General features: G+C 35.5%; 4 protein-coding genes and 1 long non-coding RNA gene across 14 annotated transcripts; 1 reads left to right on the top strand and 4 right to left on the bottom strand.

Annotated features, from left to right (window-relative positions):
- Positions 1 to 1,919: 1,919 nt before the first annotated feature.
- LOC109191669 (beta-glucosidase BoGH3B-like) lies at positions 1,920 to 5,990 on the bottom strand. Of its 2 annotated transcripts, none has more exons than XM_019342303.1 (10): positions 5,751 to 5,990; positions 5,380 to 5,651; positions 4,596 to 4,800; positions 4,392 to 4,482; positions 4,176 to 4,321; positions 3,611 to 3,854; positions 3,400 to 3,504; positions 3,134 to 3,316; positions 2,844 to 3,048; positions 1,920 to 2,587 (listed from the first exon to the last, which is right to left on the bottom strand). In XM_019342303.1, exons 2-10 carry the CDS (start codon positions 5,606 to 5,608, stop codon positions 2,109 to 2,111), a joined length of 1,887 nt encoding a protein of 628 aa, XP_019197848.1. In that variant the 5' UTR covers positions 5,609 to 5,651; positions 5,751 to 5,990; the 3' UTR covers positions 1,920 to 2,108. The 2 variants fall into 2 exon arrangements, with proteins under 2 accessions (XP_019197848.1, XP_019197849.1); XM_019342304.1 differs by having other exon boundaries at positions 5,380 to 5,646.
- Positions 5,991 to 6,884: 894 nt separating this feature from the next.
- LOC109191665 (protein unc-50 homolog) lies at positions 6,885 to 12,071 on the bottom strand. Of its 8 annotated transcripts, none has more exons than XR_002055968.1 (12): positions 11,841 to 12,070; positions 11,700 to 11,804; positions 10,268 to 10,335; positions 9,877 to 9,902; positions 9,071 to 9,161; positions 8,629 to 8,724; positions 8,101 to 8,169; positions 7,801 to 7,859; positions 7,590 to 7,712; positions 7,429 to 7,500; positions 7,177 to 7,352; positions 6,885 to 7,110 (listed from the first exon to the last, which is right to left on the bottom strand). XR_002055968.1 is itself a non-coding variant. In XM_019342295.1 (12 exons), exons 2-11 carry the CDS (start codon positions 11,787 to 11,789, stop codon positions 7,288 to 7,290), a joined length of 759 nt encoding a protein of 252 aa, XP_019197840.1. In that variant the 5' UTR covers positions 11,790 to 11,804; positions 11,841 to 12,071; the 3' UTR covers positions 6,885 to 7,169; positions 7,266 to 7,287. The 8 variants fall into 8 exon arrangements, 7 of the variants coding, with proteins under 7 accessions (XP_019197840.1, XP_019197833.1, XP_019197839.1 ...); XM_019342295.1 differs by having other exon boundaries at positions 6,885 to 7,169; positions 7,266 to 7,352; positions 11,841 to 12,071; XM_019342288.1 differs by having other exon boundaries at positions 6,974 to 7,352; positions 11,700 to 11,807.
- A 47-nt stretch (positions 12,072 to 12,118) lies between these two features.
- Positions 12,119 to 27,218, bottom strand: LOC109191632. Its single transcript, XR_002055964.1, has 3 exons — positions 27,127 to 27,218; positions 25,172 to 25,177; positions 12,119 to 12,128 (listed from the first exon to the last, which is right to left on the bottom strand). It is a non-coding gene; the product is annotated as an uncharacterized LOC109191632 (long non-coding RNA).
- LOC109191631 (reticulon-like protein B11) lies at positions 14,450 to 16,899 on the top strand. Of its 2 annotated transcripts, none has more exons than XM_019342243.1 (6): positions 14,450 to 14,640; positions 14,904 to 15,084; positions 15,274 to 15,415; positions 15,496 to 15,565; positions 15,647 to 15,836; positions 16,521 to 16,899. In XM_019342243.1, exons 1-5 carry the CDS (start codon positions 14,589 to 14,591, stop codon positions 15,814 to 15,816), a joined length of 615 nt encoding a protein of 204 aa, XP_019197788.1. In that variant the 5' UTR covers positions 14,450 to 14,588; the 3' UTR covers positions 15,817 to 15,836; positions 16,521 to 16,899. The 2 variants fall into 2 exon arrangements, with proteins under 2 accessions (XP_019197788.1, XP_019197787.1); XM_019342242.1 differs by having other exon boundaries at positions 14,452 to 14,640; positions 15,647 to 15,823; positions 16,532 to 16,899.
- On the bottom strand, positions 17,282 to 24,285 carry LOC109191626 (abscisic-aldehyde oxidase-like). Its single transcript, XM_019342236.1, has 10 exons — positions 24,018 to 24,285; positions 21,583 to 23,247; positions 20,904 to 21,163; positions 20,202 to 20,411; positions 19,872 to 20,090; positions 18,826 to 19,791; positions 18,647 to 18,742; positions 18,282 to 18,380; positions 17,986 to 18,175; positions 17,282 to 17,710 (listed from the first exon to the last, which is right to left on the bottom strand). Exons 1-10 carry the CDS (start codon positions 24,187 to 24,189, stop codon positions 17,496 to 17,498), a joined length of 4,092 nt encoding a protein of 1,363 aa, XP_019197781.1. The 5' UTR covers positions 24,190 to 24,285; the 3' UTR covers positions 17,282 to 17,495.
- Positions 27,219 to 27,802: the final 584 nt, after the last annotated feature.

The following is a 27,802-nucleotide window of genomic DNA, read 5'->3' as shown; positions in this document are numbered from 1 at the left end:
TGAGCAACCTGATTCGTTGATCTACGAATGTAACTAATGAAAACAAATCCCAAAGGAGCTAATAAAATGTTTACAATCATCAATAATAATACCTTTATAAGAAAGATTATTTTGAGGATTAGTATGCACTGTTTCAAGGAAGGTCATCTATTTCCAAGATAATTGCATCAATTGCATGCATCTATCCAATAGATTATGCGACTATTTATTCTAGTTTTCCAACAACTTCCACATAAATAGGGTGCCTTTGCGAGATTTGGTCTTTGTCCAACAATCATGCCGGCTGACTTCAGAAACCGACCGTGGAAGTCAACCTCGTGATCCCATGGCCACCTTGTTCCATGCATGTTGATCCTACGAACAAGAATCCATACGAGCAACCTCCACTTCCTTAAGAGGTTAATCCGTCATCGGTTGATCATATCCTTAATCTCTCAAGTACATCTTCCAAGCTCATGTTTAGTTTGCGACCTTCCAATGCAACCGACCCCAAGGTTAGCCTGAATCTATATGCTTGAGTTTATGCCACTTTTTTTAGACTTAAAAATTTAGATTGTATTTAATATATTCATCACATATATTATCCTCAATCCAAATATCAAGGACTAAATATTTAATGTATAACATATATTATATTCCATCCAAATATCCAATGAAACATCATTAACCCAATGTGCTATGTATGAACTATCATAGTCACTTCTCCATGCTTCCCCAAAGCATGTCCAACTCCAGGCCAGCACTCTACGATCAATGTTTTGGAAGATGACAATTTGAACGTGAAGTGTCTCACAAATAATAATTAAATAATAACGATCATGTGCAATTTTATGTGACGAGTTCAATTGAGAACAAAAATAATGTTCTAATACAAAAATCATGTTTCTAGTGAACTCTCGTCACATATCTTGATTCTATTGATAAATGAGAAATAGAGTAATAAAAAGAATAGACACTTTTTTTGAGATGAATCAAAAGATACCCATAAACACAGAGTAAAAATGTGTGTATGTAGATTATTAGGATGTAAATTTCGGTCCGTACAAGGGATATGTCCACTTTGAAGATAATCTCTATATTGTTGGTGTTGATATTCGAACATTGATCTCTTTGCTCAAACTTTGAGCATAATCCCTATTTTACTGTTGTTGATATTCGAACATTAATCTCTTTTTTCAAATATTATCTACTGAACCAATGAGCTAAACTCGTTTCTTATAACATGATATGTGGAATAACTTTCTAGAAAGCTACAAACAATAAATGACAACACGTTCTCATTGCAAATTCTAAAAGTAAAATGCATGCCCACAAAAAGTTGTCAAAAAAATATTCCTAAATCATGTCAAGCCTTACGCGGAGATTGAAAATTTAGTCATGTAAAATACACCCCGTGATGTTTCTTATTCACTTTTTATGTTATTTATTGACTAACTAATAAAATGTCACGCATTTATGATTAAATGAATGATTAATGAGAAATATAGTATAGTAGTTTTTTTTTTTTAAGTACTATTGACTCTATTGATGTTTATGTGTATATGTATTATTATATTATGAACATAAATTTTGTACATTATAAACATGAACTCTATACATTATGAAGTCAAATTATTTGTATTGAACCAGGATCCACGATATAAATTGCCATAGGAATTGGAGCTTAGAGCTATCATAACGGGTCAGCTCGACCCATATAGACTGGCCCGTCTTAAATTCATCTAGAAACAAGCTATGTTGGGCCATTTTTATACGAGTTGGAATTTTCCCAACCCATCCTGTGTTGGACGGGCTGACAGGCTAAACAGGCCAACCCATTTGATTTGTCATATTCATAGAGATATCAATTCATGTGTTAATTAGCTAGTGACACATATCAACCATAAGTAGGTGGGCATTCATGGAGATATCAATTCATGTATATATAAAATGCATGAGCTTCATTAAGATTATCTGAAACCGTTCCATGTTACACTGATAATGTTCTTTCAACATCAGCTGGACTATCCAAATGAAGCTAAGATAACATGATAGATGTCTGCTTGAAGATTGAAATGGCAAGTAGATAGCATAAAACTATCCTTAAAAACCACGGTTTTCGCCTCGGCTTATACAGGTTTTGTCGTGAGACCAAACCCGAAAGGGAACAAGGGATCGTAGTGGGGATCGCCAACGTTCATCGGGAGCTGGTCGACCGACTTGAACCAAGTGCGAGCAAGCTTACCCGTGAACCCGTAGTCACCAAACAAGACATCAGCAACGCCCTGGCCTTCGGTTCCCGGAAGCCAAGCCGCGACAATTGCATCTACCTTGTTAACATAGGGCTCCATCACAACCGGGCGGCCCGAGATGACGACCACCACGCACCGGACAGCACCACACACATTGTTGATAATGTTGGTACCGGGTTCAGCTATCGTAAGATTCGAGCTGTCACCGAACATCTCCGCATAGGGAAGCTCCCCGACAACAACAATGGCGTAATCGAAGTGGTTGCCACTCACAAACTTTGCGTCGGGATTTTCTTGGTAGACGACTTGTGTAGAACGATCAACCGTTCTTTTCACAGCAGATAATATCGTAGTCCCTAAGTACATATCAGCACATTGATAGTTTATCAGCAGTCAACTTTGAAATATGTTATAAACTAAGATTGGGCTAGAGTCACTCAATTGGGCTATCATCATGCAGGCCAAATCACACTAAAAGATTGAATCTAACAAATTAGCTGGTCTGACTAATGACCTTATAAACCCATATATTCTCTCTTATTTTATCAATGTGAGACTCTTAACAAAATATAACCACTATGACTTCGCATTCAAAATGTAGAAAATGCGTACCAATTGTAACGTCGTTGCCTCCGAGACCCTGCCAGGTTATAGTCCAGCCCCCGCATTGGTATCCTATGTTATCCGCGTGGATTCCAGCCACGAGAATCTTTGTTGCTTTCTTTGGAAGGGGAAGTAAAGGACGATTTGCGGTTTTTCCATTCTTCAAGAGCACAAGTGACTTTCTAACAGCTTCCCTTGCCAGTTCTCTGTGCTCCTATTAACAAATGTAATGGATTAAAGCGGGGAATTCGAAAGAATAACAAAAAAAAAATGTTGGGAATTCAAAAAGTGTTACGAACCCGGCTCCCGAGATGGTTCTTCAAGCTGAGATCAGCAATCGGGTTATCGAACAGACCCATCACAAACTTAACCCGCAATATCCTCTTCACGGCATCATCTATTCTGCTCATCGGGATTACATTTTTCCTCACTAGGGAAGTGAGGATATCTAAAAACTCCGCCAGCCTCTCCTGACCCATAACCTGAGTTATACGAAGAGTCGAAGACCAATTTAGCAAAATGACCAAAACGAGAAGACCTTAGAACTAATAAAACTTAGACAGACCATATCGATTCCCGCAAGAACTGCAGATTGAACTGAATAAGTGTAATTAGCCCGGGGTGGATCGGTGATCTTGTCAACTCCCTCCCAATCCGAAATGACAAATCCCTGAAATACGGGCAAACAGAAAAGCTTATACTTTACAATTACAAAAACAATAGCTCAGCTCGTTAAATTCTTTTTTTTGTTTTTTTTGAAGATAGTTCTCCCTTACTCGGAACTTGAGTTTGTTTTTGAGGAAACCCGTGATTAGGGCACGGTTAGCATGCATCTTCATGCCATTCCAGCTAGAGTAAGATACCATTACGGTTGAAACGCCCTTTCTGATCGAATCAATATATGCAGGCATGTGGATATCGAACAGCCCATTTAGGCTAATAACGGTATTATTCTCGTCAATGCCCTTGAACGTGCCACCGTCTCCCACAAAGTGCTTAGCACAGGCCGCAACTTTTGTCCTGTGTTATGAAAGTAAAGAGAGAATATTTCTTAATGTGATGTCGTATATTGTCTCAAACTGTCATATAGAAAAGAGAATACAAATCCCTATAAATAAGTGCTAGAAGACTACGAATATGAAACAAGTTTCCATATGTCTTACCTACCTAAATCTCTAAGACTGCTTAATCTATAGAGATTCCATATATCAAATATATATTCCACAACAACATGCACACACAAAAGAGATCGGTTCCATAGCCAAATGAATAATGTTTAAACAAGAAACAAACCCGAACTAGATAGCCAAGATGGAAAGATAAGAACTCGGGGTTTTTTACCTTCCAGAAACAAAGGGAATGCCCTTACGGGAGTTTGCTGGGAGGTCTCCTTGTAAGCCAGGTATGATCTCGGTCATCATTTGTACAATCTTGTGATCTTCACTATAGCTTTCATAACATCGTCCCCATCTAGGATCTCTACAGACCTACGAAATCATAAAATCAGACAGATACAAATAATCGGAAGAGACAAAACGCTCTCTCGTTGTTACTTACTGCTATGCAGGGAGCAAAAACGTAAGGGAGTCCCGTGGCTCTGACTTCGAGTGCAGTCGCAGCTCCAATCCGCTTTACAAGTTCGGGATCTCTATCATAAGTTTAACACAAATAGTTGAAGCAAAGGCCTAGTCACTATCATGTAAACCCAAAATATAAGTAAAAACGCTTTCTTGGAGTCATACTCGTAACTCATATACTCACCTTGTGACTCCAAGCCCGACATTATGGGGGAAAACCGTAGCCCCATAGACATTGTTGTGGCCATGAACAGCATCGATTCCATAAAGCATAGGAATCCCGAGGCGGGTAGAAAGAGCACCTTTCTGCATCTCATTTACCATATTGACCCAAGCCTCAACAGGGGCCTTAGGCACAGGTGTACTCCCTCCACCACTCAACACACTCCCTGCCACAAACCAAATCCTTTCAAAAACAACCCATAGCGGCATAGCATAATAATACAAAAAAGATTCATCCTTGGGAGAACCCAACCAAATTGGTCAAGTTGTTGATTGGTAACAACAAAATTACAAGTTCAACTTCCTTCGGGAGCAGCCTATAGGCCTTCTTGCTTTGAGAAGGTCAGCTATGGACAACCTAGACTGGTTTAACTGTCACAAGACGAGATTTAAACTATAGACAACCTAGACTGGTTTAACCATCGCAAGACGAGATTTAAGTTATCAACAACCTAGACTGGTTTAACCGTCACAAGACACGAGATTTAAGCTATCAACAACCTAGACTGGTTTAACCGTCACAAGACGAGATTTACCCAGTGCACATCTTCAAGTAATGGAGGCCCGTCCACATAGTTTACGCAATACACACTCTCGAATAGTGGCTATGGATTTCCCTCGTCATCTAAAAAAGATTCATTCTTCTAACACCAACTATGCAATAGATTACAAAGACACTCACTTTAACAGTTCTGAATAGTGGGTTTAAGTAAAGATTTGATTTTTGTTTAAATCTACATACATACCAATGAAATACTTGTTGATCACATCAGGGGAAGCAACATGCCTCTCAATCTGGGTCATCTGCCCTATCTTCTCAGCAAGGCTCATTCTTTTCATCAAGTCCCTGATTCTAACCCCAACCGGCTGTTTTGGGTCCTTGTATTTCACGTACTCCGCCGCTGCCGTGACACCGCCGAAGAAGCATAGCCAGAACAGCAGGATGCCCACAGCTGGTTCTGCAAATCTCCTCATTTTGCCACCGCCCCTATTTGCCCTTCTGCCAAGAAAATCTGGGCTAAAAACAAGTGGAAATGAAAGAGGGATGAACTGGGGTGACAATGTAGGGACAGAGGGCCAAGGAAATAGTACAATAATGAATGACCACAGTACTAACCAGATAGCAGATTGATTAAGAATTAATAAGCTAAGTTATGCAGCTTAATCACCACACTAGTGAGAATCTAAGATAGCAGATAAGTACTATAGATTTTCTTCTTTATTTTTCTTTGAGAGAATACTGGTACTTGAAAAGCTGTGCTTGGCGGTGCAGCGATGGATGCCTGAATTTTTATTTTTGAGCATCTAAATTTCAGATGCTATTTCCAGATTTTTAAGGATGACCACTTTTCCTGTTTTCCACTTAGTGAGTATAGGAAGGATATATTCCCACTTTTAGAATCGCAATTATTATGTAATTTTCCCTGTTAGATTCGGTGTAAAGATTTTAGGCCCATGAAATTCGAAAGTTATGCTGAGAATGCCGACTTCAGATCGAAAAAGTGGAGCCACTTCGCTTAAAAAATATCGCGTTAGTAAAGAGTGTGAGTGTTATTAAATGAGTCATTACCTTTTTGTCTGATTCACATTTACACAGTTGTTCTCTCAAAACTATTCTTTATTTGAACAGTATGTTTTTACAAGTAATAAAGTGTCAAAACAACGATATGTTTTCATAAGTAACGAGGTGTCAAAACAAGTATGATTTTAAATTGAAAACATAACACATTCTAACTTTTTTTTTAGACCGTAGTCCATACGGTTGGGTCCACACAGCCGTGTGGACCATGATTCATGCAATAACTATTGGTCAACATAGGTGGGTCGAGTTGGCACGTGAGATCGGAAAAGCGAAACCTATTTCGCTTGAAAAACATCCTGTTAGTAAAGATTGTTACTAAATGAGTCATTACCTTTTGTCTTATTCACATATACATATTGTTGTTCTCTCAAAACTATTTTCTATTTTAACTGTATATTTTCACTTTAAAAAGTAACAAGGTGTCAAAACAAGTATGATTTTGAATTGAACATTCCAACTGTTTTCTTATTAAAGATTTGGTCAGAATGACTAATTATAGTAAAAAATTAAAAGCCATACACCTAATATGTCAAAAATATTACTTGGGAGCCAAATATTGAAATAACTTAATAAGCAAAGCATTTTTAACATTTGACTTGGTTGTATAAATTAGGGTAAATTCTACACTGCTCGACAATAAGAATGTTAAGCCAAGACAACACTGTTCTCAGGCAAAGTGCAAGCAAGAAGCTGTGGTTTCATCATTGACAATTAGTGCACAATCAAGAAAACAAAATCTTTACACTCAATAGCTTCACCATACAAATACACTAACACCTCCCCTCAATTACAATTATCATTCCTAACTGTAAAAGGCCATACCAGAGAACTATGCCATAAACACGGCCGTTGTTCCATTGAAGATATAATGAAACCGGTAAACGATTGATTGCATCTCGGTTGTCCTACAGCTCATGGCATCTGAAGGGGTATCTAATGTAGTAATATATGTACCTATAACATATAATGAAACCGGTAAATGATTGATTGCATCTCGGTTGTCCTACAGCTCGTGGCATCTGAAGGGGTATCTAAGGTAGTAATATGTACCTATAACAAGTCTAAGCTGCGATCACAACGCTCTGCTGAAGTAAATGTTCATGAAATACCTTGATGGATTGAAGCCCGTCAAAATAACTACAAGGAAGATAAGTTATCAGAGTGGTAAATGAATGCAAGTTAAGCGAGAAAAGGAAGAGGCTTATTTACTTACAAATAGGTGAAAGGACGATGACAATGCCGATTGGGTAAAGGAAGAACGTGGTCCTTTCCAAAAAGGGCAATACTGCAGGGTAGGTAAATTTATGATTATTAGACATATTTGGGAGTCAACAAGTTCTTTAGAGTAAAATCATCAAAGTAGAATTATCTTACCATCGTAACCTAAAAAATTGAGGTAATGATAGTAGGATGCAGCAATCATGAAGAGCAAATTTGATAGTAGAAGGGGAATGAAACCATGAGTAACCAAGATAGGGGAAAGAAAATAATGTACGACTGTTACAAAAAACAAATAAAAAGATTAGTAGCGTTTCAACTTTCAACATGTTGAGTTAAACCATAAATATTCCAAATTTGCTTTTACCATAAAGCATGATGAACATTGGGAAGAAAGAGTTGCAGTGGACATCAAATGCATACAACCTTCACAAGGAAAAAAGGGTGAAGAAAAATTAATGAATAAATCCAAATTCAAATTAATTTACTCAAGTGCATTGAAAAGATAGGAAGAATAGTGCCATAAACTTTCCATTCTTCATTTGAAAATCAACCATTAAATTATCCGCATCAACTGTAGTAACAGTGATTTGAACAAATGATGTCAAAGCAATACAGAGAAAGAAAGGAATAGACAAACTCGGGACATGGAGAGATCTAAACTTGCCATTCGACCCGTTGTTCCACCACGTGACTGCTTGGAGCTTCCTCTCGTAGATAATTGTTTGTCAAGAACCTGTATGGACATTGTCACATTAGAATATTAGATTTACCATGAACCACCTTATTCACTCTGGAAATTACATCATTGAGGTTTTAAATAACTACTCCATAGTATAATGCTGGTCTTTTTTTGTGAAAAAAATAAAGAAGTCCAAATACAGAGCGTACTGAATATACACATATATCATTAGAATGGAACGAAAACATTTAGAGAACTTCTCTCTAACAACATAATACAGACAGCATTTAGTTTGGCCCGGCAAGCTTCTTAGGGAACACAGATGGGAAAGAAAGTAGAAGAGACAATAATACATGGTCCAACCAAAGACCAAGAGTCAGAATGAAAAAGTGAGGAAGAATTCTCTGCAGCTGTTGATGTCAGAACAAAAAAAAGGAGATTCATTTTCACAAAAATGTAAAAAAAGAGATTAGAGAATGATTGCATATGACTAGATTAACTATTGGCTCTTACCAACAACATGTAGCCAATACAGCTCCGGTTACTAAAAAATGAAAAAGCAACACTGAGATAATTACAAAAACAGCATGCCCTGCACTATGGTCATACCTGAAACAAAAATGAAAGACAAGCAAATGCAGTAAGCATCAGCTCTATGGAGCATATATGAAGGAAAATTTTGAGTTTTTTTTTATATAAGAAAGCACAACCCATGAAATGGCAGTAAATGGAAGATATTAGCATGGAATTAAATTTTGGAATGCTATGATAAAATTAAGGGTTAATTTCACTAAAGTGCTAATTTGCCTTTTGTCCCCCATCCTTTAACACCAATGAAGTTCTGTTATTTCTGTTGATACAATTTCAAAAGTACAAATTTAGAGTTCCATAAGTGACAAAACTTAGTGAAGTTAAAAGGTGTTCAGTGTTCTTGTCTTTAGTAATGGATACTTACGCAGCACAGTAAGCTAAAGTAGCAACTATCAAAAGAAGACTGCATATTACAATAAATGCAGGATCATCACGTGCCCATTGGTTCTTTGTTTCTGCAGTCAAAATATAATGTTTAACCACATATAAGTTAGGAAACCAGTCAAATCCATGCAATTTGATAATTGTTGCTTGTTATTACAGATAATTGACAACATTTCACTAGTAAATTTGGTAGCCACCAAAATTACCACATTCCTAATTTGCTATAGGAAACTCATTCCTAAGTAAATGAATTGTGACAAACTATCAAGGAAGCTGTGTGTAATAGAAAAAAGTAATGGATCAGACAATTCATTTCAAAGCTCAGCAGCAGTCATTGAGTTCAAACTCAGCTTGCTTATTATCAAAGAAAAAGACTGATCAAAGTTTGATATATCCTGGTATGAATTTTAACAATTGTTACTTTAAGAATAGCACATTTATGTTCTTGAGCTTAGTCTGGCAAGCAGGCAAATGCACACGGCAGGATGAGCTTTCAAGAAAAAAAAAATGCTTGAGCTTATCAGCTCCACCCAGCAAAAAAGCTACCAATTCTAGCTAGTTCAACCAGTAATATGTGCTTCAAATAATACTCCTCTAAAGCACGCAGCTAAACGGTCAGGAATAAGGGAAATATCACAGTAGATTATTTTCCAGTTCAAAAGTATCAGAAAAGCAAGTGCATTAATGCAGGGAAATAGAATAAATAAAAAATAAAAATAAATAAAAAAGAACCAAAAAAGCAAGTGCATGAATGCCCATAATAGAATATAAATCAATAAGACTTACGTTTGTGGTATTTAGTGTGCTGATATCTGCATCAGTAGTTGCACATGCAAAATGCAGAACCAAAACCAGAGTAAATAAGTTTTTTTAAGACAATAAAGATATGATATGAATTAGATATTCAAAATGCTGTCAATTCTTGGAAACCCCTATTCTCATTTCTCCATGATCAAACAGCATATATTCCAAAAAGCACAATTTAATCAAAAGTTTCCATGTACCCATATGCCTACTTATGTAGTGAACATTAATCATATACTGTGAAAGAAGTGATGTTACCTGCTTAATTAATAGTTTAAGTACACATGCAAAAAGATTAAGAATGAAAGTGCAGCATATAGATCCAGAAGACAAGCAACAAAAACAAAAATATAGGAAACAGATAAATACTTACACCACTTTTGGAGAGGTGCATAGGTTAAGCATTTGCCAGAAAGTATATTCAATGTCCATTTGTTGCCACTGAGAGAGTAACATAAATGTTAAATTGAGAGAAAAGAATAGTAAGAATTACAAATTACACCATTTTCTGAAGGCTGATGGTTGGTTTGAATGCATAAATTAGCAATATTGAGAGCTCTAGGTGGGTTTCTAACTTTTACATGTCGAGCACTTGAATAATATGCTTCTAAAATATAGTTTAATTATCAGAAGTCGAAAATTTCAAAGCTATGTTAGATGGTCTGAGTGGATTGCAGTCAACAAGAAATGAAATTGTTTAGGAAACCAAAACTAAGTTGAAAGCATAAAGCAAGCCCATAAACACTTAAACACATAATGCACACCGATTTCATGATAAATGGAAAAAGAAATAATGATATCTCTTCACTCTGTTCAACTTTATCTCATTTCCTTATTTGCAAGGAGAATTCCAGCCAAATGCCCTTAGCATGAAGGTAGTACAATGTAGATGATGGATGCATGGGAGATTCATACTCATTGTGCAGCACCATATCAACTCACAAAAAATAGTGTAATATTTTTCTTTTGATGTGCGTCAAAATAAACCGCTTGTGAAGTAAGTAACTTTAGTTTTCAGCTCTAACAACCTAATGACTTGTTCAAACTAGCTTATTTTGGACTTCATCTACTCTAAATATAGAAGTTGTGCCAAATGTTAAAAATGTGAGAAAGCTTTGAAGGGAACTGAAGAGAAAGAAACCTCCTTTTTAATAAGCTCCAGTTTTATGCTTTAAATAACTTTTTTTTAAAAAAAACAAACTTCTTTTGTCAAGAAGGAAAGAGCTGAACAAAACTACTGTTCAACCACTCATTCTCACTACACTGAACATCCCACTGAAGCCTTAACCTGCTGTTATAATTCAGTTAGAGCACAATCCATGACCTTCATTTCTTTGGCAAAACATTATAATTGCAGAAGAAAACAAAATTGACCATCCAAACTTCAATCACTTTAATTAAATCCTCCTTGCATGCGAACTACTATGGTAAAGCTTATTTAATTATATTTTCGATATTATAGATTAGATAATCATAATCCTTTACCAAACAAGATGGCCTAATAAAGCAGTAACTGAAATTCAGAATCAGAATTACAGTCTAGTATAGATTTCATAATCTTAATATATCTGTACATTTATATTAGATTCCGCAAAAGCAATGTAAGGAGAACTTCGAGATAGTAGCGGCAGGAAGCACAAATGCGAATTGCCGATGCACAGGGGAGCTAGGATCGGAGATCTGATCGACGCGCAAAGTAAAGCAGCATACATACATGTACGTACACATCCGCAGACACAGATACAGTGCTCACAAACATGTAACATTAACAGAAACGGGAAGACGAGAGCGATTGAGAATTGAACCTTGACTATTCTGCGGATGTATTGAGGGAAAACGGGATTCTGTCGAGCATAAGAGCTCGTTCGCCCTTTCGATGAATTGGTGGGAAGCATCTTCTCCTTCTCCTTCTCCTTCTCCTTCTTCTTCTCCTTCTTCTTCTTCTCCTTCTTCTTCTTCTCCGGCGGTCGTTGATCGGAGAACTAATCAGTTTCTGCAACCTCTATTCTGTTTCTCTCTCTCTCTCGACCGGTGAGAGTCTGCGATGGACTGTTTGTTTGATAGGCTAGCAAATGTGGGCCCAGCCCAATGTGAAAATGCTTACGGCCCAAGGGATGCTAAAGCGTCGTCGATGAATATGGCGCAGCGCTTTAGTGAATTCTACTCAAAGCCTTGGTGAATATGCTAGAGAAGTAGTAATAAAATTAATCCGTTTGGAAACCGAAAAATAACTTCTAAAAAATATTTTTTGAGTTTTCAGTGGTTGGAACAATAGAAAAATTCAGTCAACAAAAAATACAGAAATTTTGACAAAAAATAATTTCCGTCAAAATTTGATGGAAGTCCAACAATCAAAACATGATTTATGTCATCTGCTCGCATGGATAGCTCAATTGGTCATAGAGGTGAAACTTTGGAAGAATGACCAGGGATCAAGTCTCACCACCGGCAGTCTGAAAACAACTTCTCAAAGTGAGGAGGGTACCTTGTGCGCAGTGAGCAAAGATAGGCGGTTCATGTTGGTTCATGTTCAGATGTGCTCTGTCGGGTCGGTACCTTGTGCGCAGTGAGCAAAGATAGGTCTAGCCTCTATGGTTCGTGTTCAGATGTGCTCTGTCAGGCCGGGGTGTGAAGGGCCTTTAAGATTGGGGGTTCTTCCTTTTGGAAGATTGATTTATGCCATCCTCCGCCAAAATCAATGACCTTTATATATCTTCTTTTATATAATAAAGCTATATGGTTTGGGAAATAATTAATGTTACAATAAATGCCACAACATTCTTTATTATAAAAATATAAAAAAAAAAAAAAACACAACATTTAAAAAATAAAATAGCTATATATTATATGATCATATAAAAAATATACTTTTGAAAAATAAAATAGCTATATATTATATAATCATATAAAAAATGTGTTCAATTAGAGTTTAAATTTACACATACAAAATTTGAAATTTGCTTTCCAAATGTAATTATCTTAGTTATTATTCGTATTGTGAAAAAAAAAAATACAACATTTAAAAAATAAAATAGCTATATATTTTATAATCATATAAAAAATATACTTTTGAAAAATAAAATATCTATATATTATATATAATGTGTTCAATTAGAGTTTAAATTTACACATACAGAAATTTAAATTTGCTTTCCAAATGTAATTATCTTAGTTATTATTCGTATTGTGAAAATTATAATATAGATGAAATACAATTAAGAATAAATCAATGTAATTATATAAATTCTCTCTATAAGTTTATTTGAATATGCACATAATTAGAGATTATATTAACCATACAAAATTATAATTTTAATTTTAATTTTAATTGTAATTTTGTATTCTATAAAAATAATAAATACTTGACCAATGGAAGCTCAAAAATATTATTATATTAAATAATTTAAAATATTTTAGTTTTTATATTTTTTATTTATATTTATAATAACATATTTTTTTCCCGTGCATCGCGCGGGTGAATTACTAGTGTGTGTGTGTGTGTGTGTATATATATATATATATATATATATATATATATATATTAATAAATAAACTATATTTAATATTATTATAGATATTTTTATATTTTTATATTATAATAAAATAATTAAAATATTTAATTATACAATTCTACTCATTTATCATTAAAAAAAAAGAAAAAAAACTAACTAAACAGGCCAAGATAGTTTTTCAGAATACAATCAAACACTATAAAGAAAAATTTTTGAAAAATGACTTATTTTTCAAAAGTAATTTTCCTACTTTCCAATCTGATCCTAAAATAAAATTAAGAGTTACATAAATTTTGGCTGAACGACACCGATAATATCAACAAAAACATCGAGTTCAAACCCTTTAGAAGGTGGTTGTAAACTCATAAACCAAATATAAAATAGTCATCCAATCGGCACATGTATTAGCTTTTTCTATAAATATGTCTAAACAATTAATGCAACCAAACCCATAGAGGAAAGGAGCCCGAGCCTCCCTCACTGCCACGGGTGAGACTCAATCCCTTGTCATTCTTTCCAAACTTCACCCCTGTGACTAGTTAAGCTGTACATGCGGACTATTATAAATAATAGAGTTAATTATCAAAATGGTCAATTGACTATAACAAAATTATCAATTTGATACATGATTATTTTGACCAATTAAGTCCCTCAACTTTAAAAATCTTAACCAATCTGGTTCTCCGTTTATTTTGTGGTTAAACATCCGTTAACTCGGGACTGAATTGGTAATTTTGATCCACTGACTATAACAAAATTACTAATTTGGTCCCGAATTAACGAATGTCTAACAGAAAAACAAACGGAGGATTAAATTTATTAAGATTTTTAAAATTAAGTGACTTAATTGATCAAAAAAATAATCAAGAATCAAATCAATAATTTCGTTATAGTGAATGAACCATTTCGTTAATTAACTCTAAATATTGAAGTCAAAAAATATACAATTAATCCATTTGTTCAATTATACCAACCGTTCCAAATTGTTAAATTGTTGTAAAAAAAAAAAAAAAATAATAAAACAAAAAGTCTGCTCTGAATTCTCAGCCACCTTTGAAACTTATTTACCAACTGCCACTTCAACCATTCTCGTTCCTTGAAGATTCTCCAACCGATTCTCTCTCTCTCTCTCTCTCTCTCTCTCTGCATCTTCGATTCATCCGATCAGAAACCCTAATCGCCATGGTAGAATCTCGTCAGTCATTCGTCCATCACGCTCTCGGCGGTGGCGCAGGTCCTCATCTCCACTACTTCCGTTTCTAACTTCGCATATATATAGTTATATACGATAAGCGCAGTACTATAGCTTGAATTCGGTTTGAAATGCCAAGTTCATCACATCACTGATTCTTTTTAATCAATTAGATATGTATATGTTTCAGAGAAAATAGCAAATTCGTGTATTTACTGTCGTGTTGAACGAAATGAATATTCTGTGAATCTGTGTGTTTGGTAGAGTATACTAAGTGGATATTGTGCGATCCGTTTCTGTGGCAGTTGCGGATGTGTTGCTGTGGAAAAGATGGTATGGGAGCGTCACCGTGCTTGTAGGTTCCACTTTCCTTTGGTTCCTATTTGAACGAGCCGGCTATAATCTACTGTCGTTCATCGCCAATGTGCTATTGCTTCTAGTTTTAATTCTCTTTTTCTGGGCTAAATCTGCATCACTTCTCAACAGGTGACAGTCAATCTTATTTTCTCTGATGTGTACTGTATTAGAATTAGTGTGGATTTCAATATGTGCTGTTTGATGATTGAATTTAATCTACTGATAGTCAGGAAGTAGAGTCTGCATTCATTATGGGGTCTTAGTTATTTGGAGTTCTTAATCATGTGATTGATGCATACTTCCTAATTTTAATTTTAGACCTCTACCTCCCCTTCCTGATATGGAGGTTTCGGAGGAATTCATTGCAAATGCTGGCGAAGTGATGCGTGTTTGGGTTAACCATGTACTCACGATTGCACATGACATTGCTATTGGAGGGAACATTAGGCTCTTTGTTCAGGTGCTTTTAGATCTCATAGTTTTGTTTGCCAAGTTCCCCATTCAAGAATCTGCTTGTTTAATTTAGTACTGGTTTGGCAGGTTGCTTTTGGTTTGTGGGTGATATCGTATGTTGGAAGCTTCTTCAACTTTCTGACTCTGGTCTACTTGGGTGAGCTACTCAGTTGCTTTGTTTTCCGACATTCTGTTGAAGGCTTTCCCCTGCATTTATAAGAAAATTGTTCTGTTTCAGGGGTTCTTTTCAGTCTAGCAATACCTCCATTATATGAGAAATACCAAGACCAAATTGATGATAAGCTGATTTTGGCACATAACATCATCCTATCACAGTATAAGAAAATTGATGATGCAATTTTGAAAAAGATCCCTGGGAATCTAAACAAAGAAAAGAAGATTCAGTAGTTGTAAGGTACTCCTTCTCCCTTTCTCATGTAAGCCTATGGTCTTAGGTACCACACATTTCTTGACGGAAGTTGATAAAAGCTGCACTATTATTATTTATTATTTATTCTTATTTTTATGTATGAGGGGGAAAGAGATTAAAATTGTAACCTTCTACCTTAAAGTCATAGACCCATGCCACTCAACCACAAGGTCATTGGCAAAAGCTGCACTATATTGGTATTGCATAGATGTGAATACTATTCTCTTCTTCTTGTTGAGATGTAATTCTTCACGATGTTAACTTGAAACCAAATATTTAAATTGTTTGTGCTCACAAAAATATTTAAAAGTGTGTGAGATGTCTTTTAGGTCAGCTAAGTTGAAACATCACATTCAGTTACAGTATAAGCATCACTATAAGTGTTAAAGGCTTTAAAAAGTTTGTAATGCAACTATAAAATCCTAAAATCTGAATGGAGTCTCACATGGAGATTTCACATGCTGAAACAGTGAAAGATAATTGTATTGTAATCCAGGAAATATATATTATTCTGTAGAGGGTGTTTTCTGCTCACTTTTTTTTTTTTTTTTTTTTTTTTTTGTGGTGATCCCCAGGTGGTTGTGTTAACAAGCTTTTGGGATTAGTTTTTTTTGTAGGGACTGGGGGTCCTGTCACTCCTGTTAATGCTTTTAAACTTACATATTGTATTGTTTCACGCCTTTTTTGGTTCAGGGAATTTAGCTTCTACATACCGCGGGTGTCGTGAACAAGAAGTTGAGTGCAATCGACTGCCCATTCACCTGAATAGTTTAGGAAGTGCTGATACATGCAAATGCCCTGTTTTTGTAATTGGTGTTTTCACGGCCCTTGACAGTTGATGTAACTAATTGTGGATAATGCATTACTTCTTCATCTGGTACTAAGTACCTCTTTGTGGCAACTTGAGTTTGGTATTTGAACAAGGCATGTTTACAACCATGCTGGAAAGGTTGTTTGTTCACAAAGGTTATTTTCAGATTTCTGTTCTAAGTAATGTTTTCCACTGCAACTCTTTAAGCTCTACCCTTTGTGGGTGGCAGACCTCAGAAGACTCTTCTTCAGTTTCATGCCTTTGTAAATTTTGGGAGTCTAAGACTAAGAGTGCAATTTGCACCCATATTTTTGGGGTACCCATATTGTTTGTTTGTGTGTCTATATATATATATATATATATATATATATATATATATATATATAAGAGTGTTCAAATGAGAACATAATCTTATAAAATGTGAGAACTTAAGTTTACAATATTTATAAAATAGAACATGTATTTTTTCTTCTTATTTTTCAGCAATCTTCAACTGTTAATCTACCAAAATTGATGAAATTGATGAATCAGATCAATCCTCACTTTTTACATCAAAGTTATATCTAATAAATGAGGACAAAAGTAATGAATCTATAAAAAAAAGTAACTAATCCAATTAAGGAGTATGGACATATTGAAAATTTCATAAATTTATCTGCACAAATTTATTCCTATCTGTCCATTTACAAACAATCAAAGCCACTATTGTAACTATATTACAAATTAATGAAATTATTGATATTATTGTTGTTGTAATCAGTATATTACAGCTTACACTTTATTAAATCTTCCAGGCATCTATCTATATCTATATGATCTATGATAGGTAAAGTTTTGAGGTATAGATTAATGGCCTAGCAAAAATTCCAGGAATTTCTCAGCATAATCCAAGCCACAATGTGTCTTCACAACAGGCAACACGGCAGGGACCTCCAGATGAAAGTCTGAATCGAGCCCGTCTAGCTTGCCCCAACCTTTGAGCTGTTTTCGAGCTTCCTTGATGGCTGCCCTCGTTGCACAATGGACTGAAGCTGCCAGAAGAAGCGGTGGCTCCCCAGAAGCTGCAAAAGATCAGGGAATCTGTCAACCAAATGCTCGTTGAACAGGTGTGGGCATATATGGTGAGTGTAAATGCAGATACTTTATCACAAGAGAGAGCGTATACGATTAACTTTTTGAGAAAGTCATTTTGTATGTAATCAGTTAACAACTAATAACTAATTTACCAAACATTTTTCTACAATCAGTTAATGCTATCAACTAGTCAAACCCACTAACCCAATCAACTAACAGTTAACAGTTAACAGCCATTTACCAATATTAGATGGGAACACACCTTTAGAGGAGAGAATGCGATTTTGGTGATGCCCACTGTTGAGTACATCGACATTGAACTGTTCCGGGATAGTGTCAATTGTCGGGATCTTATATGTCCAAGTGCCATCAGAAACCACCAGTCCATCCTCATTCGTAAGATACTCTTCGAGCATAAAAAACCCGATTCCCTGAACAAAAGCCCCTTCAATCTGCAACACACAACGTTTTACTACCGTACAAATTAGAAGCTAGGCATAACAACAAATCCATACAAATTAACATCGAAATGCACAGATCCAATATGTGGAGCGTGACCTGTCCCATATCAACAGCGGGGTTCAAGCTCTGTCCACAATCATATATAATATCCGTTTGCAAAATTCTCGATTCTCCAGTCAGAATATCTATTTCCACCTGCAACGCCAACAGATTGTTTAGTTAGCATTAACATAGTCTCTTTATATCTTTCGTTTAGCTCTTATATCACGTGTTCTGTCTTAACTAAAAGTTTATATCTTTCGTTTAACTCTAATATCTTGTGTTCTGTTTTAACTAAAAGTTTCTCTTTTGTTTAGCTCTAATATCATATGTTCTGTCTTAACTAAAAGTTTAAATTGATAACGAGAATGATAATTAACATTACTCTACACCTCAATACAGGTAAAGACTAGTAAGGTTACCTCGCTAACAGCAGCCCCGTAATTCAAATAACTCATGGAACTGAGCCCCGGAACGTAGTAGGAATTTACGGCTAAGTTTACAGCTGTATCATGTGCCTGTAACGGGCAGAAAACATCGACAAGTCTCAATAGTTTCCCAAAGGTTAAACGTAATATGAAATGCTAGTGAGAAAAGCAACCTGGAGAATCAGTGTATTCCAATCGACCGAACCCGTTTGTTCCTGCAACTTCGTCTTCAGTGGGGTCAGTCTTTCGACCAGGACATTGCAGCAAAGCCTTACGGCTTCACAGCTCGATTCTGAAGTAGTACTTCCAGCGGTATACCCGCCTTGAACTAAGCCCAAGGTGTCCGATTGTATGACCCGCACTTTGTCCACGAGGTCTCGAGTTCGATCACATTGAACCAAACCGAGACCATAGGCAGCCATCTGTTTCACCTTCGTGTAGAGCCCTTGTCCCATTTCAATCCCCCCGACCTCTACCACGACGGACCCATCCCACAAAATGCTTACTTTTGCGGGAGTTGGTCTATGTATAAGGTGAACCACAACCGGAACCCTAGAAATACCCCGTTTCTTCCACACGTTTTTCCGGTTGAACTCCTCGATCATCTTAGTTCTTTCCAAGAAGTTTGAAGATACAACGAGCTTGTCCATAATAGCGGGCAAAGTATAATCTACCAATTCACCCGCACTATCTCCATAGAATACACCAAGACTCTCGAAAGTGTGTTGGTTTTTGCTTCGGACAAAATCCACTTCCATCGAGAGAACAGACGCCACGTGTTCCATTACCGCTTCGGCAATAAACGATCCTTGTACCTCACCCGGTCCCCGCATTGCTGACTTGCTAAAATGGTTCGTCTTGCACACCTTCACATCGAAAGATAAGGCGCCAAAATCGTATTTTTTAAGCGCCCCAATCAAGTTACTTGGTATAATCGGGCTTATATCTACAACTATCCCGGCATTTATAAGTATATCGAGGTGTAAAGCTGTTATCTTTCCACTCGACATGAACCCTACACTATAAGTTACGTTTATAGGATGCCTCCCACCCGCCATTATCATGTCGGTCTTTCGGTCGAGGTATATCCTCACAGGGCGCTGCAATTTGTGAGCAGCAAGAGCACACGCTGTCGAGACCTAAATGCACAAATCAATCAGTCTTAAACGCAACTATATATTTCCGTTTTCAAATTCCAAATTCGAAAGGAATTGCTTACAGGCATTGCTCGGATTGCCTTGCCACCGAACCCTCCTCCAACCCTTCTTGTAATCACCCGAATATTATGCTCGGGAACACCGAGACAACTGGCAATCACGCTCTGAGCAGACTCGGGGCACTGACTCGAACTATATACAAGCATGCAGTTGTCTTCATCGGGAACCGATAGAGAAGTCTGTGTCTCCATATAGAAGTAGTACTGTGACCCAAGACTAATCTGGAAATGACAATCAAGAACGCAAATATATTATAAGAATTCGTTCCATTTCAGATAAATCGTTTACTTTGAGAACGAATCAGTGTAGTGAGGGAACTTTATCAATACTACCTTTGCTGAGAGAATCTTGTGGTCTGCTTCAGCCATTCCTTTCGAGAAATCACCAACATTTTTTGGGGATAGAAATGGCGGGACTTCAAAAAAACTCGATTTCTTAACCGCATCCTCAACGGTTAAGATGGGAGGATCTAAATTTTCTGTATCATATTCAACTATAGCAATGCTTGCTGCTGCATTTGCGTGTCTCTGGCTGTCTGCAACCTGGACACACGTAAGTTCAGTTGATAATGGATCAGATCTGTCCACACGAACTCATAGGAAGGGGCGGACTCACTTGAACAGTGGCCTATATATATATATATATATATATATATATATATATATATATATATATATATATATATATAGGGTTGCGTTCACATGAGGACAACTATATATAGGACTGCAGACATATAATGGGCACACGACAAATTAGTATCATGCACACAATGACACACTAGCATACATGTAAACATTAGGTTTCGAACCCAGGCTCTATTAATTAACAAATCTATGCCTACGACATACAAATTATGGCACACGACTACATCCGGCAATGCACATGACATACAGACTAATGGCACACGACTACATCTGTCATCATTTGAATACACTTCTATATATATATATATAGTTCACGGAGTGTTTGAGAAGTAAATATTGCATAAATCCAAGCTTTGCTGATAAATTTTAAAAAAAGAAAATTTGGCTCACCACAAAAGCAATTCGGTCACCCGCACATCTGGTAAGATCATCAGCAAATAGAGGTTCGGTGCCAAACATGGTTTTAGACCCAACATTTTTCCCTCCAGTTGGAATATCTTTGAAAGTGATAAGATCAACGACTCCATTTGGCAGTGAATTAGACTCAAATTTAATTCCCTTTACCCGTGCTAAAGGTTGTGTACTATAAATAAACGCCCCATATAAGCAGTTTGGTGGAGATGGAAGGTCGTCTACATAAACAGCTTCACCTGAAAAGAAGAAAAGGAAAGAAAAGAGAACCAAAGAACAAACGTTATTGTCTTAATGTTGCTGAACCGAATACATCTGTAGAAGAAGAAAAAAAAATACAGCATACTATATAGATATGTTACAATCTTATTTCTTAAATTATGTCGGTCTTTAAACTCTCAAGATCCAAAAGACGCAATAAATGTCACGTTTATCAGCATTAAGAAAACTACGCCCCCTCACGTGTGTGAGTCTGTTACTTTTTGACGGGCTCCAAGCAACACGTGGACCATAGTTGGACTGGGGTTGGCTCTGATACCAATTTGAAGCATGTGCTCCATCTCAACTAAAAACCTAACATGATAATTGGACTGCACATTTATGTTTATATATTATATGCTCAACAAACTGAACAATAAGGGCGTTACAAAGTACAAACCAGAAGCTTGTATGGCAGATCCAGCTTTTATTATTGGTTCACCCACGGGATAGTACTCTTTATTGAACTCCACAACCTGCTTTGCAGAGGATAGCAATCCCCGCTTTTCACTCGGGCAAAAGTAATTATCGTTACTTACTTTGGAGTTCTCCTCTATAAAAGTAGTGATATTACCAAGTAAACCACGAGAAATTGTAGGATCAACGCCAATATAGCCATGAAAGAATTTGAAAACGAAACTGGCAGCTAAGCTTGACCGGTACTCGGGATGAGATGTGCCATTTTCAGGCACCACAGTTGCCTTTACTAGTTTAAGTGCTTCATACAAAACATTGCCACTTAATATATTCCCGGTTAGATAATCCTCGACCTTTGTTGCCCGTATTGCGTGTTTGGTTCCAAAAGCCCCGAAAGCCAACTTGACATAATTGACCAGATATCCATTTTTGGTGGGAGAAACATCGGCCAAGAAGGCAGCATTCACATATGGCAATGCATTCCCGAGGGGTCTGGGTGCAGCTCGATAAGTTTCAAACAGCAACTTGGATTTCGCTGTCCAAAACGGGACCCACACGCTCAGTAGCACACTTCTCGAGTCTAACGCTGGCCTTTCGAGGAACTCCTCCAATGTGAGTTTCTCGCATCTCTGACCCGTCATTATAGTAACACTCGAGCCCACGGCAAGAAGCAAAGTAGCTATATCCGAAGGAAACCGATTCTTCTGTGCCATGACCAAGTTTCCCCCGACGCTAGCCGAGTTCCTAACGAACCCCGAGGCAATTTTCTCCAAATGGTCCGCAATTTTTTCGAAGACAAGCTCACCAGACGAGCCCGAATCGATTTTATTTCCCTCCTTCAGGTTCGAGATAAGTTTCGAGATAGTAACTGCAGCTCCAACTTCAATTCCCGCGTGGTCTCTTTTAGTTAACGATAGTTCGGGGATATACCTAAGGTCAATGTATTTGTCATATCCTTCGAGTTCTTTATAATAACCCATCCCCGTATTACCTACAACGATCTTAACACTTGTACCATTTTCCGCCATATAAGAGCCCAACAAGCCTCGAAGCTCCTCCAAACTAACGGGAGTGTTCCAAGGGTATCTTTCGGAATCCAGATGAACTCTAGACTTGCGTTCCGTTTTTAAAAACTCGGGATAGGTACAAATATCGCTACTTGGATCATAAAAAGGCAATTTTCTTACTTTCACCTCCCGGTTATCCCCCTTTCTCCAAAAGGAATTAAACCCCAAATCCTCGATATCAATATCAGCTGCAAAACTTTTGCAGGCATCAGCTATAGGTCGATATCCAGTACAACGACAGAGATTCCCCGCTATTGCCCTTTCAGCTTCCGAGGCAGTCAGCTTGGAGAATCCCGGTGGGGGTTCTGGGCGATTAAGGTTGTCAGCATTGACAAGAGCCGAGAACAAAGAAACACACATCCCGGGAGTGCAGTAGCCACATTGAGAAGCATGGAAACCCGCAAACCTTTGATGAATCGGGTGGAAACCATCCTTGTTGTTTCCAAAGCCCTCGCTTGTTATAACCGAACAGCCATTTATACTGCAAAGAAGTGTAAGACAAGAACTAACCGTATAACTTTCGACTCGTTCACTCGGAGGATCATACTTTGACAGAAGGACAACACACGCACCACAACCACCTGCAATAATCAAATTTTCACTCTCAAATAACATTCATTGACTAAAGCATAGAATTAAATCAAGAAAACCTCAAATTCAAGAGCCCTCTGAAGCCTTTTGCTGTCAAAATCGAAGAAAATAACTATCTATTTTAAAATTTCTCTTTTTTACACTCCCCTAGAGTAGGGAAAAGATCTAGTTTAGCTCAGATTGAACCACATAAAGGGCAATCTTGTTTTTACCATAAACCTTAACTATGAATTGGATTATATTCCCAACCAGACATTAGTAATCACTGCAAACTATTCCAACAAAACCCAATTAATGAGAATGGCAAAATTCCATGGCAGCAAACAGTTCAAGAACAAAACAAATTAAACCCAGAAATAGATATTCAAAACCAACCAGTATCAGAAGATGATATTCCAAGCTAAGTAAATAAACAACAAAAAAAAAGTTTCTTCCTTTCTTTAATACAACAGATAAATTAGGAAAGACAAACCAAAAAAAGGCAACCAAAACAGGAAAAGCCACAGACCCATCATCCATTAACAAATAAAACGCATACCCATATCAAGAAAACCATGAATCATATCATTCTTGATTCATAAATGCAGGAACTAATAGATTATGAGTTACATATATACATAAATTATTTATATATATATATATATATATATATATATATATATATATATATATATATATATATATATATATATATATATATATATATATATATATATATATATATATATATATATATATATATATATATATATATATGTACCTTCACCACAGCCAAGTTTGGGACTCTTGAAACGGGTGTGGGAGCGCAAGAAGTGGAGCAAAGTGGTGGAAGGGTCAGCATTTGGGAGCTCAAACCTCTCACCATTCACTGCAAACACCAAATTCCCACTTACTTTACTAACAGTAGTTTCTGCATCTTTCAGCTTATCCATTTGCTCTTTTTCCTCCACAAAGCTCACTTCTGGGTCTGGGTGGTGAACCGGATCAAGTGTTTATAGCAAAAACAAAACTTTGATAACTTTTGATATGTAACAGTGTAATAATACCCTTCAATTCCCTCTTACTTTTCGGCGTAAGAGTGACCGTGACAGTCAGCTTGCCAGTTGCCACTCTTCAAGATTCTCATATATTTTCTTTTATTATATTTTATACAATATGTATTCGCCATATTGATCTTAAATCTCTAAAATCTCTACTTAAGAGATAAATTGCTAGTGTGAGTCGTTCTATCGAAATTTAAAAACAAGACTTTAGAGTCGTTCTATCGAAATTTAAAAACAAAACTTTAGAGTGATCATCTAATTAACTGAGTTAACCACGCAAAATTATATTTTTATTATTTTATTGGAAAAAATTAACATTTTGGTATAAAAAGGCATAACTCGTCGACTCGAATCTAAATATTCACAATTCACGTATTAAATCTTAATATGTTAGTGATTACAATATTAGAAGGCATAACATTGTGTGTTTGTCTTTCAAAAAAAATATGGTGTGTTTGTAGTATACAAATTATAAATTTTTTAAAATTTAAATTGTGAATATTTAATAGATAAATTGTAAACATTTAAATTCAGGTCAACGGGTCTACTTACAAAGTGGACCCGAGTCCACAGAATAATTTGCCAGTAAACATTTAATGGACTTATCATCATGTGGTCCAAGGATTTGGACCATGAACTTGGAGCTTGCAACATCTGGCAAATTTATGTTTCTGAGCACTTAGAAATGTGCCACAGAGACATTTTTTTTACAGTCACCCAAATTAAAGAAGCATATAGAAAGAAAGAAGCAAAGAGAAATTGGTGACATCTAATTGAAGAGTGGAAGAAATAAATCTATTTCTTACAATCTTAATTAATTGTTTTCAACCAAAAATCCCAAGTGCAATTAAAGAGATCAATTAAAAGAGACAAAACACTAAAGCCACACATTGAGGGCTAAATGCATATGTCCAAAGAGGAATAAAGAGATAGGGAATAAGCATTTTCTTTTCACAAATTAAACCTACCCCCACCTCACAAATTTCTTAGTTAATTTTATCTAATTATATAATTGGTTCAATAAAAATAATAATTTTCTATTAGTTTTTTTTTTTTTGATCAAAAAGGACGGGGGAAACCCGAGGGAGACTCCGAATACATTTGACAATGATCTAATACATTTATACATTGTTATTGGCTATCCAAGAGCATTATATTATTAGGTATTTAGGCTATATTGAGATACCTTTTTGATGGATTAATTAGTGACACTAGACAAACTTATGAAGTTTAAAGGATAATTAGGAAAAAAAATTATTATACCATAAATATAATACTTTTTCATAAATATTTTTATATCAGATTAAATTGTAATACTTTTATTTTTATACTATTTAATATGATATAATTTTATTAGATGTATAGAGATAAAATTGACAATCTAAGGTATCTTTCATAGGAATGTGATAAATATTCAAGTTGAGAAGAATAAGTCCTAAATGAATGATTTATGAAAGTTGTGTAGTTGTCTTAATTCAACGATAGCTCCAAATACCTAATATTGTCATTAATTCAAGAAAACAAAGTTTGAAAAACGGATACATGTAGTATCATTTGCAAGATTGAATTTTCAAGTGTATATGATATCGTGTCTTACAAATATGAGGCAGAAGTATAATATTAATTTTAAATAATATTTTTTTTAAGACCAAAAACCTAAACTCAATTGTATATTTAAACTTTTTTCAAGTGATAATCTTATTTTTTTCTCTCTTAAATATACGAATATGGGCAATTAAGTTTAATCAAATTCAGATAGATAAGAGTAATAATATAAATAATCAAATTAAAATTTGAAACTTAATAATTAAATAAGCGCTCACTCCATTACCATCCCTAATTCTCACTCATTTTTTTTTATTAAAAAAAGAATTTAATATTGTTAATTCTTTGTCAAAATCTTTTGGTGAACTTGGGAATGTTTAGGGGAAAACTATGAAGTGTTTCCTAAGATTATTTTTTTTCCTCTTAGAAATGTATGATCATGACACTGTCTGGTGATAAATAATTGAAATCTAGATTCATAATGCTTGTCTTCTACTCTATTATTTTTATGGAAAAAAATCAATGTTATAAGTTAATTAAATAATGTCAAAGTCAGATGGTACAAAAAGGGTGACAACAAATTTAGTTTATATAGTATTATCCTATTTTTAAAGTACTTATTAGGTCACTTGTTAATGTTTTTAAATAAATTATTACATTTTATATTTATTTGTATTTACAAGTTAATTAACAAAAGTTATATGTATTTGAAAAAGGTGAAAATTTAATGCATTATATTAGAGAAAAAACAGCCAATAAAAAAATAAGACAGAGTATCTCACCAACCTCACAACCTGACACATAAATAGCGTCCATAACAACAATGTGTAGTGGGCGGCACGATCAGAAAGTTATAGGTATTTAATACCCTATATATTCTTCACAACAAATGTCTTACCGAGGTAGCTTAGTTACGTTGTCAATTAATCAGTGTTTAGTTTTGTTTCAAGTGGTAGGGTTGTACAGGGCCGGTTCAAACATTTTATAGGCCCGGGGCGAAATTTAAAAAAGGGCCCCTATATAAAAGATTAAAATTAAAATTAAATAATACTAATAAAATCATGATGTCAAATAACATGAAATAAGATTAGAAAATTTTTAACAATTTTTTTAAATACAAATTAAATATTCATGTCATTCAATCCTTGCAAAAATAAAGATTAATATTCTGCATAAATAAATGAAATTATAACATATAGGCCAATTAATTCCGAATAAATCCCCATTAATATTTGGACATCAACATTCAACATGAGCAATTCACAAAGATTAAAAAGAGACAATATGAATCACTACATCAAAGTAATTAGTAAATTAAACCAAAAAATTACTTTGCCATTTGACAGATGCCATTTTACTTTGAGAAGGAATAGATACAACAATACAACTTATTCAATTAACAATAGAGCTTATTCAATATTTCAATTAACAATTAGGAATTAAGAATTCTGGATAAATGGATAATTATTTAAGCAACAAACTAAGCCATGACTTGTAGTTTTCAATTCTGCGAATCCCAATTAAAAATGATCATTCTTAAATAAATTATAGAGCTTTCAGAAATCAGAATTCTACAAATTCCAAATGTAGTGCATTCTACAATTATGCAAATCCTAATTCTCAAATGGCCAAATCATAGACTTTTCAACAATACAGTTAATAATATCGTCTAGTTCCCAAATCATATCTTTCAAAAAAAAAAATCTCAAATCATAAAAATTAAAATACCTTTGCAAATTACAATTGTAGACCAGAGTGGTGAAGGCGCGACGAACAGAGTCAGGATCGGCTGACCGCAGAAAAGATTTGTTATTTGTGGATTATGAAAGTAGATTTTCGATTCACTCGATTGCCCATTCTTATTTAGCTTCTGGACTTTTAATAACTCCTTGAGAGGAATTGAACGATTGCTGTGGCGAAGAAGTATTGAATGGTTGCGACTTGCGATGCGCCAATG

The sequence above is a fragment of the Ipomoea nil genome, unplaced genomic scaffold (assembly GCF_001879475.1).
Source record: "Ipomoea nil cultivar Tokyo-kokei standard unplaced genomic scaffold, Asagao_1.1 scaffold1708, whole genome shotgun sequence".
NCBI classification, from domain to species: Eukaryota; Viridiplantae; Streptophyta; class Magnoliopsida; order Solanales; family Convolvulaceae; genus Ipomoea; species Ipomoea nil.
Note: the sequence above shows the minus strand (reverse complement) of the source record. Positions and strands in the feature narration are given on the sequence as shown.

What these genes read in the sequence shown, in the direction of transcription:
- LOC109191669 (XM_019342303.1), bottom strand. Translation starts at nt 5,608, where the DNA reads ATGAGGAGATTTGCAGAACCAGCTGTGGGCATCCTGCTGTTCTGGCTA. An exon ending in GTCGGGCTTGGAGTCACAAG is followed by an intron (nt 4,483 to 4,595) that starts GTGAGTATATGA and finishes AACTTATGATAG; the next exon opens with AGATCCCGAACTTGTAAAGC. An exon ending in AGAACCATCTCGGGAGCCGG is followed by an intron (nt 3,049 to 3,133) that starts GTTCGTAACACT and finishes ATTTGTTAATAG; the next exon opens with GAGCACAGAGAACTGGCAAG.
- LOC109191665 (XM_019342295.1), bottom strand. Translation starts at nt 11,789, where the DNA reads ATGCTTCCCACCAATTCATCGAAAGGGCGAACGAGCTCTTATGCTCGA. An exon ending in ACATCCGCAGAATAGTCAAG is followed by an intron (nt 10,336 to 11,699) that starts GTTCAATTCTCA and finishes TTACTCTCTCAG; the next exon opens with TGGCAACAAATGGACATTGA. An exon ending in CATCGTCCTTTCACCTATTT is followed by an intron (nt 7,353 to 7,428) that starts GTAAGTAAATAA and finishes TCTTCCTTGTAG; the next exon opens with TTATTTTGACGGGCTTCAAT.
- LOC109191631 (XM_019342243.1), top strand. Translation starts at nt 14,589, where the DNA reads ATGGTAGAATCTCGTCAGTCATTCGTCCATCACGCTCTCGGCGGTGGC. An exon ending in ACATTAGGCTCTTTGTTCAG is followed by an intron (nt 15,416 to 15,495) that starts GTGCTTTTAGAT and finishes CTGGTTTGGCAG; the next exon opens with GTTGCTTTTGGTTTGTGGGT. An exon ending in TCTGACTCTGGTCTACTTGG is followed by an intron (nt 15,566 to 15,646) that starts GTGAGCTACTCA and finishes GTTCTGTTTCAG; the next exon opens with GGGTTCTTTTCAGTCTAGCA.
- LOC109191626 (XM_019342236.1), bottom strand. Translation starts at nt 24,189, where the DNA reads ATGGATAAGCTGAAAGATGCAGAAACTACTGTTAGTAAAGTAAGTGGG. An exon ending in ACGGGGCTGCTGTTAGCGAG is followed by an intron (nt 18,381 to 18,646) that starts GTAACCTTACTA and finishes TTGGCGTTGCAG; the next exon opens with GTGGAAATAGATATTCTGAC. An exon ending in CCGCTGTTGATATGGGACAG is followed by an intron (nt 18,176 to 18,281) that starts GTCACGCTCCAC and finishes TGTGTGTTGCAG; the next exon opens with ATTGAAGGGGCTTTTGTTCA.